We start from the raw sequence: 17,638 nt of genomic DNA on the forward strand, positions 1-17,638 counted from the left end.
TACCGAGGACTGTATGAACAGTGCCTTGCATTAAAAGACACGGCAGGGACATCTGGGTCCTCCTGTGTCAAGCCCAAGCAAGGTCGGATTGCCGATGCATTAAGTAGCATAATGCCATACCAATCGACGTCCAGCAGGCACAAAGACATTACAAATGCTATAACGTACCATATTGCTGCACATGATTCCCGTGTATTCAGTCACTAAAGAGGGCTTCCAGAAAATGGTTCGGACTCGTTTTTTTTTTTTAAATTTTTTTATAAAGAATGCTTAGTTTTCACTGAACCCATAGTCATATCGTATCGTATCGGTATCGAGATATCTGGCATAAATATCGAGATATGAAATTTTCTCCATATCGTTCAGCCCTACCCCCAAGGCATGGATACTAATGACGTCAGATTCTGGGTGAGTCGTTGATCTCTACTGATTAGTTAGGGAAAAATCAAATTCCCTCCCCCTTGTAAATCGCCTTCAATGGAGGCGATGTCAGACTGAAGGTTCTGGGAGCTTCAGTCTGACACTCAGGCTAAGCCATCCATGCCTCAGCCATCAATCAAGCTAATCAAATAACTGATAAATCAGACTGACAACAACTTGCTGACTGACTTTTCTGACACTTTCCTGACCAAATGACTAATTAATTCATTAAGAAAATAACTGACCAATGAAAATAATCACTGGTTGCAGCTGTACAATGAACAACATATATCAGACAAACAGATGTGAAGGGCCTTATAAGTATCTGGAGAGAGGAAGATATTTAGAAGGAGATTTTGTCAATGCTGTTAAACTAAGATTTCTCAGCATCAGACAAAAACAAGAGCCCATTTTAGACAGAGATCTCTCTACAAGGCTGCTACAGAGTAGGGCTGCCACTAACGATTATTTTCATTGTCGACTAACCTGTCGATTATTTCTTCGATTAGTCGACTAATCATTTCATCGAAAAATGTGTTAAAATGTTGAAAATGTTAAAATGTCGGTCTGTCTCGCCCAAACCCCAAAATTACGTCATCTAATGTCTTGTTTCATACTCACACCAAAGGGTTTTAGTTCACTGTCACGGGAGAGTGTGTTAAGCTGCCAATATCTGAACGTAAAAAGCTGCAGTAAGAGTATTTTGGGGTACTTTTATAGTACTTTTCTATGAAAAATGACTCAAACCGATTAGTCAACTACTAAAATAGTCACCGATTATTTTAATACTCGATTAGTCATCGATTAGTCGACTAATTGTGGCAGCCCTACTACAGAGTCCCTTCCTTATGTCGCCTTTGCATTTTTACACAGAACCAAACAATGACGGCATCATGCCACTCCAGTGTGGGATTTTAGACAGCATGCCAGCATGCTAGGCGTGACATATAACAGTGTAGAGGCATTAACTATTAACTATAAATATTTATAGACTGGAGACACGTGTTGCAATACTTACAGTGTATAGACAGTAGGGATGAGCGCGATTAGTCGTCTAAACGATTAAACGTCCGCCCCTCGCTAGTCGGAACCAAAAATATTAGGCGGCTAAACCGCCTAAAAAAAAAAATTAGTGTTCTATTGATACTAGTCCATACCCATTGAGTGCACAGTTGCCCAAGTACAGTTTCACATGGTGTGTGTTTGGGATACAGGTCATTGCAGATTAAATAGTCAACTGAACCCATTAAGAAGAGCAATGTATTCAGACAGAGTTTTTGTGAATTTGATAGTACGTTTGCTTTATTGAAAGTACAGTAGTACCATTGCCAATAGTGGGATAGCTAGTGGGCTAAAACTGTACATTAGTTGAGGTAGCACGTTGAAAGGCAGATAGTTAAAGTCATTGCCTTATAGAAACTCAGTTTTAGTAAGTTTTCCAACTTTTGCCAAGAGGGAACTTTAGATATTGGTCCCTAGATTATGTTCACTGGGTTTCATGCAGATCAGTCAAACTTCCTAGGAAGAGATCGATTTTAAGTGTTTTTCAAAAAATTCAAAATGGCGGAAAATCTACATAACTGGAAGTTATGGGTTCTTGAGGCAAATTTGTTCCTCATGAGGAGAGGCATCTCTGTGCAAAGTTTCATGTCTCTACGACATACAGGGCATGAGATATGCCCATTCAAAGTTTGCAATTTCAATCGGTTGCTATAGCACCCCCCTTTGGCCCATTGATGTAATATTGCTTCATTCGCATCCTCCCATGACCCTCTACCACTGTGCCAAATTTCACATGGATTGACCAAGTCAGTGAGGAGAACAGACACACCCACACACACACCCACAGACAGACAGACATTGTTTTCATCATTATATAGTAAGATAGTAAGATAAGATACAAGGTTGCCTAACTGTCATGCAGCCGCCCACCACTAGTGGGTGCTACAGAGCCGTCAGACAGCAGTCCCCCTACCTGCAGTAATGCTCAAGTAGACTGGAGTTTTAAGACAGCATGGTGGGAAATTGGAGAGATGTCCTCGCAAAATCAGCGCAGTTTAACAGTACTTTAATCCAGAAAATTACTTCAGCAGCAATTTATCTTTTTTAAGATGTTAATAATATTTGTTAACTTCAAGTGAGTTGTTGTCAGATAAAGTGCAGGGTTTACATTCATAATGCATGGTGCAAAATGCCTCTCATTTCAGCTGAAATTTTATTATAATTTAGATGCTGTTTTATTAACTTTAAAGTGAATTGCTATCATTTTTGTCGGATAATTGGCAGGATTCATTCGCCAGGAACATCCCTAATAGACAGCGAGTGCTTTTTTTTAATAAAGATATCAGATCAATCCAATAGTGAGCTTATTTGAAGTCAATAACATGTTTAAATCAAATTTTTATTTTGCTGCCATTGTGAAAGCCCGGATGATTGAGGGTGGATTGCTCACTGTTGTAGAGGTTTTGGGCTAGCTGCGCTTTGGGGATGGAGTTGGTGGCAGACTTGCGTATTCTGTTGGATGGTGAGTTTAACTCTTTACCCCATAAAACGCCTAATAGAATCACCCTTATAGAACATTTCTAAGGCTACCCATGGAATCATTTGAATAAAAAAAATTAAATCTCGCCAGGTGATTATAAATGAATGTTACACTCCACCAACCTACATGAAACATAGACATGTCATATATCTTTAGAAACCTGAGGCTCTAAACCATCTATTTATGAGGATTTCGATGTGTTTCATTCATTTGCCAGTAAGTCATCACCATTTGAAAGCCAAACACGGAACCTGTTCAAATGGGTGTCAAAAGTCGTCTTTATGGATATGCCAGAGGCGTCAAAACTCGTCATTAAGGATTTTTTTTTCCTGACTTGCTTATTGCACAGCTTTCAAATCACTTTGTTCAATTTCTCTGGCTCTGCTTTTTTGAAACCAAAAAATCACCAGATGGGCAAATATGCATTTTTTTGCTCACAAGAGCGAATAACTTTCCTGTTGGAGTTAGGGTTACTTGGGTAATTACGTAGAGCATCTGGGGTATGCTGGCATGTTTTTGCTTGTATTTTTAAACACTAACAATGTGGTGATGCATGGAGAAAGCAAGTGAAAAAAAGAGCCTGAATATAGCACAAATTAATAACAGGCATTGCCTAACTGAGTGAGGACCATTACTGTGACCAACCATTATCATGTTTAACAATGATCTCATCATACTGTCCACACCTAGACAGATGACATTTTTATTTTCTCATTGTAGAATAATGTTTGTGACCCACTTAAATGAACAGGAGTTTAAAATGTGTCACTGTGCCATTCTAAAGGTAGTTTAAAGTGCACTTAGATGTTAGTATACAAACAAAATTATAAAAGGAGACTGCTGCTGCAAACCAGAGCTGGCCAAGAAAACAAAGTGGTGAGAAGCGACCTCCAGAAGAAACGAGAGAAAAACAGAGAAGTGAGGACAAAAGGCAGAGCGACTTCAATGGTTGTCACCTCCTGCCAACAAACAACACACAGCTGGTCTGTTGGTTTATGGGACAGCTTCTTCAGAGTGCCATAAATCTTAGCACTACTCCTTTTAAGGGCCTTTGTCCTGCTTTACTCAAAGCCACCAAAGCTGCCCTCTTCAAAGACAATAAATAGGCTTTACTCAGAGTTCGCTGGCATCAATCTGGCTTCTTCTCTTAACTCTTGGCACAGTTAGGATGGCCAAAAAGAAATGCCAGCAAACAAGACCAAACTGACCAAGACCATTTGGTGTGCTTGTCTAATTCAGCAGGGGCTGTCCAAACAGAACTGTTTTAATGTGAATTAAGAAGCCTTTCAGTTTGACACTAGCTTCATTCAAACATAGCCAGCTCATTTATACTGAGATGTTGTGGTTTGCAACAGAAATGTATCAGCTCATTTTCACTCTCGCTGCAGTTAACCCATTAATGGGTTTCTCAGCTGTGTGGTAGTTGTAATATCTTGCTGAATAATGTGTTGCACTTTCCTCAACCCAATGCGCAATCTCTAGCACTATAGTTGGCCCCACATCCAGACCTTTTCAGTTGGTTTCCTTCCAGCAAGTTAGTGGCAGAAAAACAACTCCTGATATGTGGCAAACTCAGGGTGAGGTTTTCAAAAGTAATCACATTTTTGGATGTGTCAAAACAAAATAATTTACATGCCTACCCTCAAGTTTGTTCATTTGGTAATAAAAAACCCAAACAAGTCTCATTCTTTTTGTGTTTTTTGGTTGCTACCATTCAAAGTAAAGTGGCCCTGAGGGTGAAAACACATCAATTCCCAAAAGACAACGGCAAAAGAGAAATCAGAGCAACTGTACAGTGCATCACAGACTGAGACACAATATATTAAACTATTGACAGGGAATCATTGTCCAACAGTATCTACCTATTCCAGTTTAAGTCTAATGAAAAGCCACTGCGTTTTCTCTTTTGCCTTTGTGTTTTGTGAAATATTGTGGTGTTTTTTTGAAAAATGTAGTGTTTTGCGAAAGCTGTTCTTTGGTGAAATGTGTTTTGTAAAATGGGTTTTTGTAAAATTTAGTGTTTTGTGTAATATAGTGTTTTATGAAATGTGTTTTGTGAATTGTTCAAGTGTTTTGTAAGAAAAGTGTTGTGTTCTCTAAAATGTGTTGCTTTTTGTAGTGTTTTATGAAATGTAGTGCTTAAGAAAACTGTAGTGTTTTGTGAAATGTGCTGTTCTGTAAAATGCTGTGTTTTGTGAAATGTATTGTTTGTGAACTGTTAGTGTTTTCTGAAACGTTGTGTTTTGACCCTTAAGAGCTGCCTTTCCAAAGGCTCTTAGAAACAAAAAAGGGTTAAGCTGTTTCTTAAACCAAGTGCCAGATGTTGAACTTGTCATCAACCAAAACAACATTAATCAATCATCACTGAAATATCACATACCACGAGTCTCATAAAAATACTCTAAACAATCTACAATTTGTTTCTGTGCTGATGTGAATTTTAATATATAAGGGTTTAAGTTTACACAAACGTGTGCAGGTGACAAATCACTCTGTGCCCACATCCAGCGTGCTAAAAACAAGGTTCTCATGCGAACACGCCAGCCTGCTTTCCCTTCATGTCATCACCTACTCCACATTTCCTTCTCTCTGCTGTTTCTGGCCCGCTGCTCACAGGAAAACACTGAGATCAAACAAGCGGTCACATGAGAAATGAGAGCTGCGCTCTGTGTCGGCCCGGCGCTGGCCACCGGAGTTGCTCGCCTGGGGAGAATCAAACACCTGGCATTTGTCACCCCACATCCCCTTTACAACCAACGCGACCCCCAGTCCCTGTATGGGGAAACTTAAAAGGCATTTACATACAGCGCAGAGAGAAACACAGGTTCTGCTAGTGCTAAGCAATAACTCCCCTGGCTAAACAAGCTGCCCCTATGGAGAAAGATACATAAAGACCCACGCTTTATACAAGCTTTAGAGAATAGAAATGAAAACACCATCGCATAAAAGAAAACTGCTCAAAGCAAAGGGTTTCAGACCTTTCTTCCACAAATGCTCATCCCTTTTCTTCTTTCAAAAGCTAAAAGGATTAAAGGGGAACTCTCTGCTATTCACTGCCACGTCTCCCCTTTCTCCTCAGGTGTTGTAAAACCATAAATCTTTCTTGTCTACTATTTGGCTTTAAAACAGCCCTTCTTTATGGGAAGGTTCTCCACCAAATGTGCGTGGACCAGGCAACCCAGTCAAATGTCAGCCTATTCATGAAAGGAGCCACTGTAGACGTGAAGTTTTTCTAATCCAGCTCTTGAGGTGGAAGTAAAGAGGAATACTAATACAAGTTTAAGTAAGCACATTCTACATCCATATTTAATTACTTTTAATATACATTTTAAGTGTACAAAATCAGTCATTTGCTGATAACAAAACTTCATGTTGTAACTACGTTACTCTAGTTTTGTCCACTTCCTGTTTGGCCACCCAGATGAATGCAGCTGAACTCCCACTAGTTAATGGTGCCCACCCCTTCTTCCAATTCCCCTGCCCAGCCCCCTGGAGTCCACCAGACCGCCATTAAAAAAGATTCTCTCTGTTGGTCATTTCATTTTATAGCCCTTCAACGCCGAGGAAGGACTGACCACCAACAAACCCTCCCCTTTAAAGCCTTGGAAGAATTGGATATCTTTCCACAACCCCTCCCCTCACCACTTTTTCCAGTAAAGTGGCCTGAAAGCTCAAATCAGTGAGTCCAATGTGCTGAAATTGTACAAAGGTCAGACAGCTGCTTCTTAAACCTCCAAGATGATAAAGGGAAATGGGTCTCTTTGCTGTCAGTGCTTACATCAATTAAATTAGCTGCTTTACTCGGCTAAGCTAAGACAGTCCAAGAACTCTTAAAGCTCTTCGTTTCGACAACATTTAAAAGTAAAAAAAATAAACAAACATTCAACTTACATCTGATTTGGTGGACTGGTCCTCCATATCCGAGTCATTGGGGTCGACCAGTTCCTGGAATGGCGGAAGTGTCGTCACCTTCCTGCGCTCTGCCTCGTCACCTTCTGGTCGCAGTTTACTCGTTCGCATCTGCGATCTATCCTTCAAGAGTTTCTTATCCAAATGTTGAGCGTCTGACCCTGAAGTCTGCTTCCCTGATATATCCACAAATCCCTTTTTACGTTTTTTGGTGACATGATCGTCACCATCAGGGGTGGACAGACGCTTGTTCAGCCCTGACCCGTGGGTCATCCCCTCAGTCCGATGCTCCTTGGACAAAGACTTGGGTTCCTTGAAGCCCATCTTAGGATTTGTATCTCTAAGTGGCTGGTTCTCTTTGGGTTTCCTGGAAGGTTCTTTGGGGGCTTTGCTGGGTTCCCAGCCAGAGTCTCTGAAGGCACTTTTGGGCTCTTTCAAGTCTTTTGGAGGCTTGTCTTTGTGGTCCTTGGAGGGTTTGTGGAGTTTGGAGAAGCTGCTGCTGTTGGTGCTGGTGGTTGTGGCGGTGGTGAGAAGGGTGGTACTGCTTCCTTTGGAGCCATCCTGTGGATCAAAGCCATCAAATGAGAAAGATCATACACTGTATGAACATATTCTACAGAACAATAAGCAATAGATTCAGATTTCTTGATAGCCTAAATGATTATGTACGAACTGCATGATGGCAAGTTAAGTCATGTATGAAACAATAACACCAAGAAATTCTAACCCACATTTAGGGTGTTAGAGCAGAATTACACAGAATTATCTCAGCTACACAAGAATAAACTTCAGCTCAAAGGATTATGGAGCACAGTGAAGGGAAATCCCACTTTAGGTCAGTGGGCAAACATAATAGGGCAAGGGCATAATTAGCCACAGAGATACTGTCATCTGAGGATGGTATGAGCTTGTATTGCTGTGATAATAACCAATATAAGTGGTGTGCCACTGAAAATAACTCAATAACCCAAAAAATATGACAAACATTTTTTTTTCCAAGCAGTGTTCAAATCTTTGCAGCAGGAAAAAATGTCTCCTGTGAGCATGTTGTTCTCTTACTGTTCGTCTTGTGGTAACTTTGGAGTGTGCGTTAAACTACATGAAGTACTTCTAAAATGCTAAGAACCAAACAACAAAGTGAGCAAAACCCAGACAGCTAGGTCAAATGAAGATTAATCCTCCGCCTTTTACACAAGAGAAAACATGCATGCCACCCTGCAGTTTGGCATTACCATCTGTGAAAAGAGGTCTATTCTTAAAAGAAAATCAAAAGGGTCTTCTTAGTCCTCATCTATGGGCTTAAAGAGCAAACTCAGGACTTCTTTTGAACAGTGCTGTTCCGTGGTGTGAGGGGGCCTTTTCAACAGCCACACATGCGCAACCTTAAAAGTGGAGTGAAGGGCAATGGGGAGAAAGGAGGAAATGCATTCCTTCTAACGACGGGGGCCATTTGTCCCTGGGTCTCACCTCCAGCCCCCTTGTCAATATTTCATCAATGCAGTAAACCCATTAAAGCAGTCTAGACGACGGGGTGTGTTACAACTCTGCCCAACCACCTCTAAAACCTTTCATTTTGTCTATCTGCTGGTGACCCTGGGACCTCAGGATGTAAAGCTGCCGGCTCATTCTAAACTCCAGCATGCCCTCCCAGGGCAGCCCAACATAAAACTGGTTTAGTGCTCTTGGGGGGGGGGGGGACACAGGGCCTCTACTGCCATCAACATTGAAGAGATCACTAAAGTGGCACTTTTTAACAAACCTTTCAGCACCGTGACATTGGCAGGTTAGCAGGTGACCAAAGTTCATATAAATCACCGAAGAGCCCAAAATAATAACACTGTCAGAGTGGAACTGAAAGCACATCATCATCACCACACACAGTATTTCTTACTTTCCAAAAATGCATTCTCTTTAAGTGAAAAAGATGTCTGGATTAAGTAATTTACCATTTTGATATATTTTCTCATGATTTCACTCTAAGCAATAGAATTAGTAACATTTAACACTCCACTACATTGTAGGGATGCATGATATTGGATTTTTTTCGCTAATATGCTGATATGTAACAATTTGGTTGGCCGATACCTGATACCGACATCGATACATCCACTTTTAGCGATCATCAAGTCTCTTTTTAGTGGAATTAACATCATATTACGCATGCATACTCTTATCTTGGTGGCTCAACAGCAGATAGAGTCATGAAATAGAATGCTTTTCAATGTATGTGATATTCACTCATTGTGCAAAATAAGAAAAAGCATGTTGGCCAATTCATTTTAAAGCCAATACCTGACGATGCCGATGACATGCAGATATTATTGTGCATCCCTACTATATTGCATTTTATCATCTAATTTATTTACAAACATTATTCTTTTCAATGTGGATGTCATATTACCATATCATTTGACATTAGTGATATTTATATTGCATTATATTCAGGGTTTCTACATGGTTCAGCTAAATTTTTATACCACATAGAATGCAGTTGTATCACTGTCATACTGTATTAGCATGACGGTGATACAACTAGTATTTGAGTATGACTGAAAGCCAATTGAATAGTTACAATAAGGCTTGGAATAATATACTTCATAAATTAATGTGACTTGGACCTGAATAAAGGGCATAAAAAGACTGTATTGATTAGCTAATAAAAATCAATAATTTATTTAAGTTAATTTATGTTTTTAAGACTTGCATATACCAATGACTTTTATTATATTCTATATTATATACTTTATATACTATACTAATATATTTAGGATAGTATATCTATCTTTCTGTCTAAATATTTTATATTCTGTTCATATTGTATGGTGTGTACATATATTGCATAAATCTATCATATAACACTGCTTTTTAACATTCATTATATTAACTATCCATACTTATCGGTAATAATAGACTGTACTACTTCAATAAAGGGTTTCACAGTCGTTTGGCTGAACTCAATACTTTTGTGTCTTTTTAGTATAATTTATAAACTCACATGCTCTCAAATTTAGAGATTTGGTGGACTTCAAAACAGCACAATTAATGTATAACGCTAATATCGCTAATCTTGATTCTCCTTACTGAGGCTAGCTATTGATTCCAAATCCAAAAAAGAAAAAGTCTCGGAGGAAAATAGAGAATCTCATAGTGAGTGGTACCAAATGATCATAAACAGCCCACTGCAGAGTAACTACTTTGTTGTAAAACATATAATGAATGTTCATTTAGACCTATTAGGAATGTTTACAGGCTAATGTAAAATATATAGCCTGTGTTGCCACCACTATAAGGCACAAATATGTATTGCAACTCCAGACAGATTTTTTTAAAAAGAAAATTCCCTTGATAGTAAAGGTTGCTGACCTACATACCTGGCTTACACCTCTTCAGTCAGCAAAACGTGCTTTGGTATGTCACTGGTTCAGAGTATTAACTTTTCATTATCATTTTGTGTGTATGCATGTAAGTTGTATAAGTTGGGAAACTAATTAAATAAATTAACATGAATATAAATATCCACATGAACAAATAAATATATGTGTGTATATATTTTTTTCATTCATTTACTTATTGTCTTTGCTTGTTTTTGTTACTCTTTTGTTTTTTGTTTTGCTCACCTTATGTGCTGCTTTAACATGTAAATTTCACCCAAAAAAGTCTTCTTTATCTATACGCATCTTACATCCACTGCTCTTTTTTAGTTGAAATATTTCAGGCGTTGCAGTATAATAATAGGAATTTAATAAATAAAAGGGGGGAAACTAAAGTATTTATGACCTTTTTTTTCCAAATAGTTATGGTTTATTATAAAAAGTTCTGATGTGTTTAATACCAGTGCAATAATTCTCAACATGCAATGGAGTGGTGGAGAGAGAGACGGAGAGCAAGAGAGAGAGAGTGACCTCCTGCTCCACAAGTAATTCATCACATACACTGTGTTTAGACTGGAAACTGTTTCCATGTGAAATGGGCCTCTCCCAACCTGGCTCTTAAATGACACTATTTAAAGGGACTAAAAATAACACATAATGGAAACAACATGCCGGCTTATTGACACACATGATTTAGTGCTGCACGAGATAATGTCTTATATCTCACATGAAGCACCTAGGCCCATCATTTATGCCTTTTCTTTTCTCCATGCCCCAATTTTGTAACATTATCTTCTATAACTTCCATGCATAACAAGTTTTAAAAAGACATTAGAGCAAAATATGGGCACTGTCAAACCCACAGGTTGTCAAAGATTCACAACATGTGTCTGAGTCAGTGGAGTAAGTGCTTATGGTTGAGCAGCAGCCAAGATATAGTTTGCTTAAGCCAAAGTTGGATGTCTTTGAAATCCCTGAGTTTAAATATCTTGGAGGTCTTTGAACCTGCCAAATATGCGGGGGGATTAGGGCTTGGATACTTTGAAGGGGTAAAAAAGTTTCAGAGCTAGGTGGGGAGAAGAGGCAGAGGAGAAGGTTGTCTTGCTCCAGGCAAGTACCTGGAAACTGCACTGACCTTTGACCCATGGAAGCTTTTGCTCTTCTTTGGGTCAGAGAAGGTGGATGTCAGCGAGCTGTTGGGAAGTGTGGGCAGCTTCAGGTGCTGGCCGAACAGGGAGGTGGAGCCCTCCTGCATTACCATCACCTGCCAGAGGAACAGCAACAAATCACAATGATCAGAGGCTTCTTTACTTTCAAAGAGTTTTCACTGGGCTACAGTTATAAAGTAGAAAAGCAGGACTGGGTATCAAACTTAAATCTTTTTTGATGTCATCATGAAGTATTGAAAACCTTTGAGTACGCAAAGCTGGCAGTAAATGCTCAGCCAGATTCTTACTCATTTGTGGTTTTATTCTTTGATCAGAGAGTTTATTTTGAATTTTTATGGAACAACGTTCATTTCAAGGTATTACATAATGTGCACTATTGGAATTCCTAGTCTACCGCTGGTGTACTGAGAGGAAGCAGCAAAGGCTTTAAAAGCTTATTTCATATTCTGATACTGAACTAAACGTTTTATACCAAGAATGGCTGGACGTGTTGTGAGTACCTGATTTATGAAACACAACATATCATCTGCATATAAGGCATTTTGGTAAATCACAAGGAAACATGACCCAAATTCATTTTTTCGGCTCTTATATGACGCAGATAATTTTCACAGTAGTGTGGAAACAGAAATCCTATTTTTTAAGTCAGATCTGGGCTGCTTTAATATGTCATCTGATCACTGGCCATGCGACCGCCGTGAGGACGGTCATATTGGAATTCATGAGCGTTTTCCCATACAGTACAAATATGGTTTTTCCACATCATGCTTCTTTAAGAAAGAGCAGATCACTCACCATACAGTACCATACAGTGCCAGAGAGATGTGTTTAAACTACAGAAGGCTGCTGTAGCCGTACTGCTGCTGACAAGGGACAGCTTGCCTACATGCTATGACAGCATTGTCATGAGGTCTGACAGAGAGATTGGAATGTAGCCCTGAACATCCCAAAGTTTGGAAGAAGTCTTCCTCTGTGAAAATCTCCTCCTCTGGCTGAACCCACACATCTCTCCACAAAACTAGCAGCAATAGCTGCTAATAGAGCTGGTGGACTGAAAGTCCATCTGTACGAAAGCCCGTTATCCCAAAAACCAATGCCTGTTGCTCCAAACAGCCATTTCTTCGAAAATACATTAAGGTTATACACTCTCCCAAACAGAAGAATATGGCTAATTATTATGCGGAATGACGTCATCACATCTTCCTACTATGGCGATCGTTTGGGAGATTCAGGAGCATTAAATCCTTTAATGTGAACATAGCCTTTGTGATTTTTAACGGTTACTGGATTTAAGTTATCTGACATGCCAAATAGTTTGTTACACAGAACCATCTGAAAAGCCGTTATTGGAAAATCGAAAATGGAAGGCATCATCAAAAATACTTCGCAAGTGACTGAATGCTATTCTATCAACCTCTTTAAGGCTCATTCATACTCCCTTTATGTACGAAAGTAGATACATCTGTACATCTGTTGATACATCTACTTCCATGCATCCTTTATGATGACATAGATACAGCCAATAGATTGCACTAGAGGGCAGAGTCAAAAGTTTCACACAACAACAAACGAGGCGACGGTAGAGGAGGTCTTAATATCGTACCTAGACAGCGGTGGTCTGTGTAGCCATTGCATACATCCTTATATGTGGAAGGAGAATGTTTTTCACCACATTACCAACTTGTTCTGTTCCACCATTATTTTAATTTCTTCTTCATCTCCTACGATCAAATCTTGCTTCAACTATGCTACACTGCATCCACGATCTCTGGTGGTACTGCTCCATTTCGTCCATATCATAAGCTTTCAGGTAACATGCATAAATACGGACGAAATTAATGCAAAGTACGGACATAAGGCTCCATTCGTATCCATCTCAGTATGTAACGTTGTGCATAAATGAGCTCTTAGGAGCCGCAATTGACGTTGTGATTGAATAGTCTCCTATTGCCAGTAGCTCCTCAAAGGATGCTGATTGGTCTGGACCACTGGTGGTGCTGACACAAACCTTTAATTGAAGTCTGGCAAGATGGATTTTCATGTGATGTTGCTACAGCTGCCATGCAAGATAATGTTTTTAACTGCCTCTGGTACCATATTTTTTTGGGCTAAAGGCTCAAGAAACGGTAGTACAACAGTGGTACAAATAGTAAAGAAGGGAAAGTTTGGCTTATTTTGTTACACAACAAACTGTTTTCTCAGGTATCATTTTGGTACAAAAAATTTCAAACAATATTAAATTTCCTCACATAAATGGTAAATTCAACAGCACAGATGTTTTGGATATATCTCTTAAATTATATTGGGACCTTACTCTCATCACACAAATTACAACCAATGTAATCAATCTGGAATTATTAAATGAGTACAGTAACTCTTAGTTACTTCAAGTGGTCTAGTATGAACTAAATAAGGCTTTTATTAGACTTCAGAGTACTGAATTAGTGCACCGCCATCTTCAATGCCAAATGTCTACACAGCACACATTCAAACATCTGAAGCTGCCTGTTTTGGCTGGAATACCTTACAGTCATTGCAGGACTAGAAACATGGCCAGAATATGCAAGTAAAGGCAACACAGCTGCTTCAGTGTGTCTGTACTGGTGTGCTGAGGCACATGACGGTAAATCTCCCAGCCAGGATAAAAGTAGTAGTATAATTACACAAAAAGCAATTTGAAGCCACTTTATACATGTGTCCAAATCAGTAGTCATCTTTTAAAAAAAAAACCTGCTTCAAACATGACCCCCAGAGCATATTGGAAATCTTACTTTTGAGTCTTCTGAACTTCGTTTATGAGGATCCCGTTGCTGTTAAAGAGAGAGACAACAAAAGAAATGGATAATTATCATTCACAGCTTAAATCCAGAAAATATGAAGACATTTCACTTAGCTATACACTCATTAGATTGTTAATGTGCAAAACTGTAACACTGAATTGAATGAAACTGTACATAGAAATGTACTAAGGTGTTTTAGTGGTGAGACTGCCTCTGATGGCAAAAAAGACAATGTGAGTTTTGATATGGTCTATGTCAGCACTAGATCCCTTTTTGAGGCTAACAAGAGGGTGCAGGGCAAAGTAAATAGAGAGCACTTAGCTTCAGTCATAAAACCTCCAGACTACTGGGGTCCTCTGACAGGGGAACAACAGACTCACTGCTCCCAACAGTGAGGAAGCAACCAGGGATATCCAAGCCTATGCTGAGGACTGTACCAGGGCCTCTCCAGGTGTACTTCAATGGGTCGGTGTGCTAAAATAAAGCCTACCATAATCCGATAATGTACTATGCTGTGTTTCCTCCACCTCTGCCTGCTGGTGTTGCAGCACACTGCTCTCCTTTGCCACAGCTAGCCTCTACACTGCAAGCATTTTGCTCCACATGCAAGTAAAAATTAGGGTGTGTGAATGTGCACTGTTTATGGACTCTGTTTAGTTCTTCTAGAGAAACCCACAGTCAACCTTTCTGATGCAAGAATTCCAGACCTTTTTTTTTTTTTAAAGATATTTTTTGGGGCTTTTTCGCCTTTAATGTATAGGACAGACAAGCGTGAAAGGGGGAGAGAGAGGGGGGGTGACATGCAGCAAAGGGCCACAGGCTGGAGTCGAACCCAGGCTGCTGCGGCAACAGCCTTGTATATGGGGCGCCTGCTCTACCACTAAGCCACCGGCGCCCCCTTCCATTTCTTTCTAAACACTTTAATGTGCGGACTTCTCTCAGCTCACTGCATATCTCCACCAGAACAAACTTCTGGACCCCACCAGTCTGGTTTTAAGGTAGGACACAGTGGAACTCCACACTGCTAGAGCAGCCTCCCTCTTCTTTGCTGTCACCCTGCTGGGCCTTTTAGCTGTGTCTGACACAGTGAACTGGCAGATCCTCCTCTCCATCCTCCAAGAACTGGAAGTCTCAAGCTCTGTACTTCCTGTTCACATCCTACCTTTAGCTCCATGTTTACAGGATAACCTGGACAGAAGCTGTGTCTGAGCTTTGTAGCCTAACTACTGGAGTCCCTCAGGGTTCTGTTCTGGGTCCTCTCCTGTTTTTCTCTCTACACCAAGACTGTTATTCACTCAAATGGCTTTCCCTACCACAGCTATGCAGATGACATGTAACTAATTCTATCTATTTGCTGGCCTGAAACCTAGGCGGCAGAAGTCAGTTTAACTGACTACAAATAAAGCCTGACTATAACTCAATAAAATTACAAGTGTTTGCTGTACTGGCTCCACAGTGGTGGATTGAGCTCGCTATTGACATCAGGACAGCAGGAACTCTACACATCTTCAGACAGAAAACTCATCTGTTCAGACTGCATTTGGCCCATTAAAAAAACTCTCTTTGTTTCTAAGTGTAGAAGTTCAGCACATTTGCTGGAGATGATGTGCTTGATAATGTCCTTGAATGAATCGTATACAATTCATTCTGAATTTCCTAAAACAATACTTAAGCAAGAGAATTGCTTGTATCTATACGTTTAAACAAAGTATATGGCAGAATAATTTTAAAAGCAGACGATGAATAAATATACAAAAAGCTGAGTCAACACAGGCCAAGCAATAAAGCAGCCTCCTCAGAGCAGAAGAACAAATAACATGAGTGGTAAGGTTTCACCTTATATACTGTAAAAGACTGACATTCAGCATCTACAGTCACACTTCTTTTGTGAACAGCAGCTGTGGTGCTTTAGAGTTAAACAAAGACATTAACATACTGATGTCATGGCAGCCTTATTAGGCCATTGGAATATTTGGAATCCAAACATATATACATGAAATAAAATATTAGAAATATTAAGGAAGAAAAGGAAGAGGTCCTATTTCACTATTTTTCAATTTCCAAATTCGCAAATAGACACGTTGTAGAGCTGTCCCTGAACCCGGACTCTCAGGATCGACACTTGATAGTGATACACCAACTTAGAGGGTGCATTATTATTACTGATGTCTTATCTACTTTACACACACATATGATTATACATATACATACCTGTGAAATAACATATTATTTACTCCCCTGCTCAGACAGTGTCAGTTCAGCTCACCTGCAGAGCACCCACCCGTCCATAAGCTCCCATGTATCAACCTACATTAGTGTCATGCTTTACCTGTGAAGCTGCCTTCACATAATAAGAAATTTGCTCTCCATAGGCCGCAGATCATAGTGCACTTGCAGAGGCACAGAGCAGGTATATCATCACTGCTAACTATATGCCTATTCACAAACCTGGCAGCCCCGTCTGCTTACATTTGGCCATGGTTACCTTCACTGGCAAGATTGTGGTAGGATTTTAATGTTGTTTTATAGAGTTCAGTTATGAATTTTTCTTCCATCAATCCCTCCTCCCTCTGCTTGCACATGTGCTTCTGGCTATGTCACATACAGCTGTTATCCCATTGGTTGTGCTTTGAAAGGTCAATGGTAACTGAGATCAGAGTTTAAATAATGTGAATTCTGTGTGCAGTGCTTGTCTGACGCCACCGCTCTTCCCATAGGAAGACAATAGCACAGTCAGTGCAGAGCGCTTTTACAACTGATCATGTGTGGGCTTCTTTAGAACCACATTTTAATGCCTTTGTTCATCATCATGAACAAAGGCATCATCATGCCTTTGTGATGAAACATCAGATTTCCACACAGGCAGAGCATTTCAACTGCCAGATTGCTGACAGAGCCAGAGTTTCTAACAGTCAGGAGTCACTGCCCTCCATTCCATCACCCCTCTATCACAGTAAGTTCTGTGGTTAAGTCATTTTTAGACAAGAATGAGTTTGTAAAGTTTACAGCCTGACATGCTGATGCTCCTGCATTGCTCTGTGCACACTGGTTATGGTTACATGCACACCAATATTCCCCTATTATTCCAAATACAACAATATTCTGCACTTGATGTGGGTCATGTAAACAGCATATTCCATTTAAATATTTAGAATTGGGCCTTTTTCCGAATTTAGCATATTTCAAATAAGGCATGGGGGATTGCCACTGTTAATCAGGTTTTAATAGCATTATTTAGATATGTTTACCGCTGATTCAGATTATGCATCTCAATTGGGCTTTTTACCACAGTTTACGCCACATGGCCTCTTATCTGTTTACAGTCAGCTCTGTGCATTGTCATGGATACGTTGTACAGAATAATATATGTATATATATATATATATATATATATATATATATATATATATATATATATATATATATATATATATATATATATATATA

The 17,638-nt window shown here is 39.6% G+C and overlaps 1 protein-coding gene across 6 annotated transcripts in view; it reads right to left on the reverse strand.

Annotated features, from left to right (window-relative positions):
- Window positions 1–17,638, reverse strand: part of mllt3 (MLLT3 super elongation complex subunit) — a 92,071-nt gene that overhangs the window by 22,957 nt on the left and 51,476 nt on the right. For all 6 annotated transcript variants that reach the window (XM_050067641.1, XM_050067640.1, XM_050067639.1 and 3 more), the window contains 3 exons: window positions 14,183–14,221; window positions 11,378–11,506; window positions 6,854–7,432 (listed from right to left, as the gene is read on the reverse strand). In XM_050067641.1, coding sequence (XP_049923598.1) covers window positions 6,854–7,432; window positions 11,378–11,506; window positions 14,183–14,221 — 747 coding nt within the window. The remainder of the gene's footprint in view (window positions 1–6,853; window positions 7,433–11,377; window positions 11,507–14,182; window positions 14,222–17,638) is intronic.

This window comes from Epinephelus moara, chromosome 17, assembly GCF_006386435.1.
Source record: "Epinephelus moara isolate mb chromosome 17, YSFRI_EMoa_1.0, whole genome shotgun sequence".
NCBI lineage: Eukaryota > Metazoa > Chordata > Actinopteri > Perciformes > Serranidae > Epinephelus > Epinephelus moara.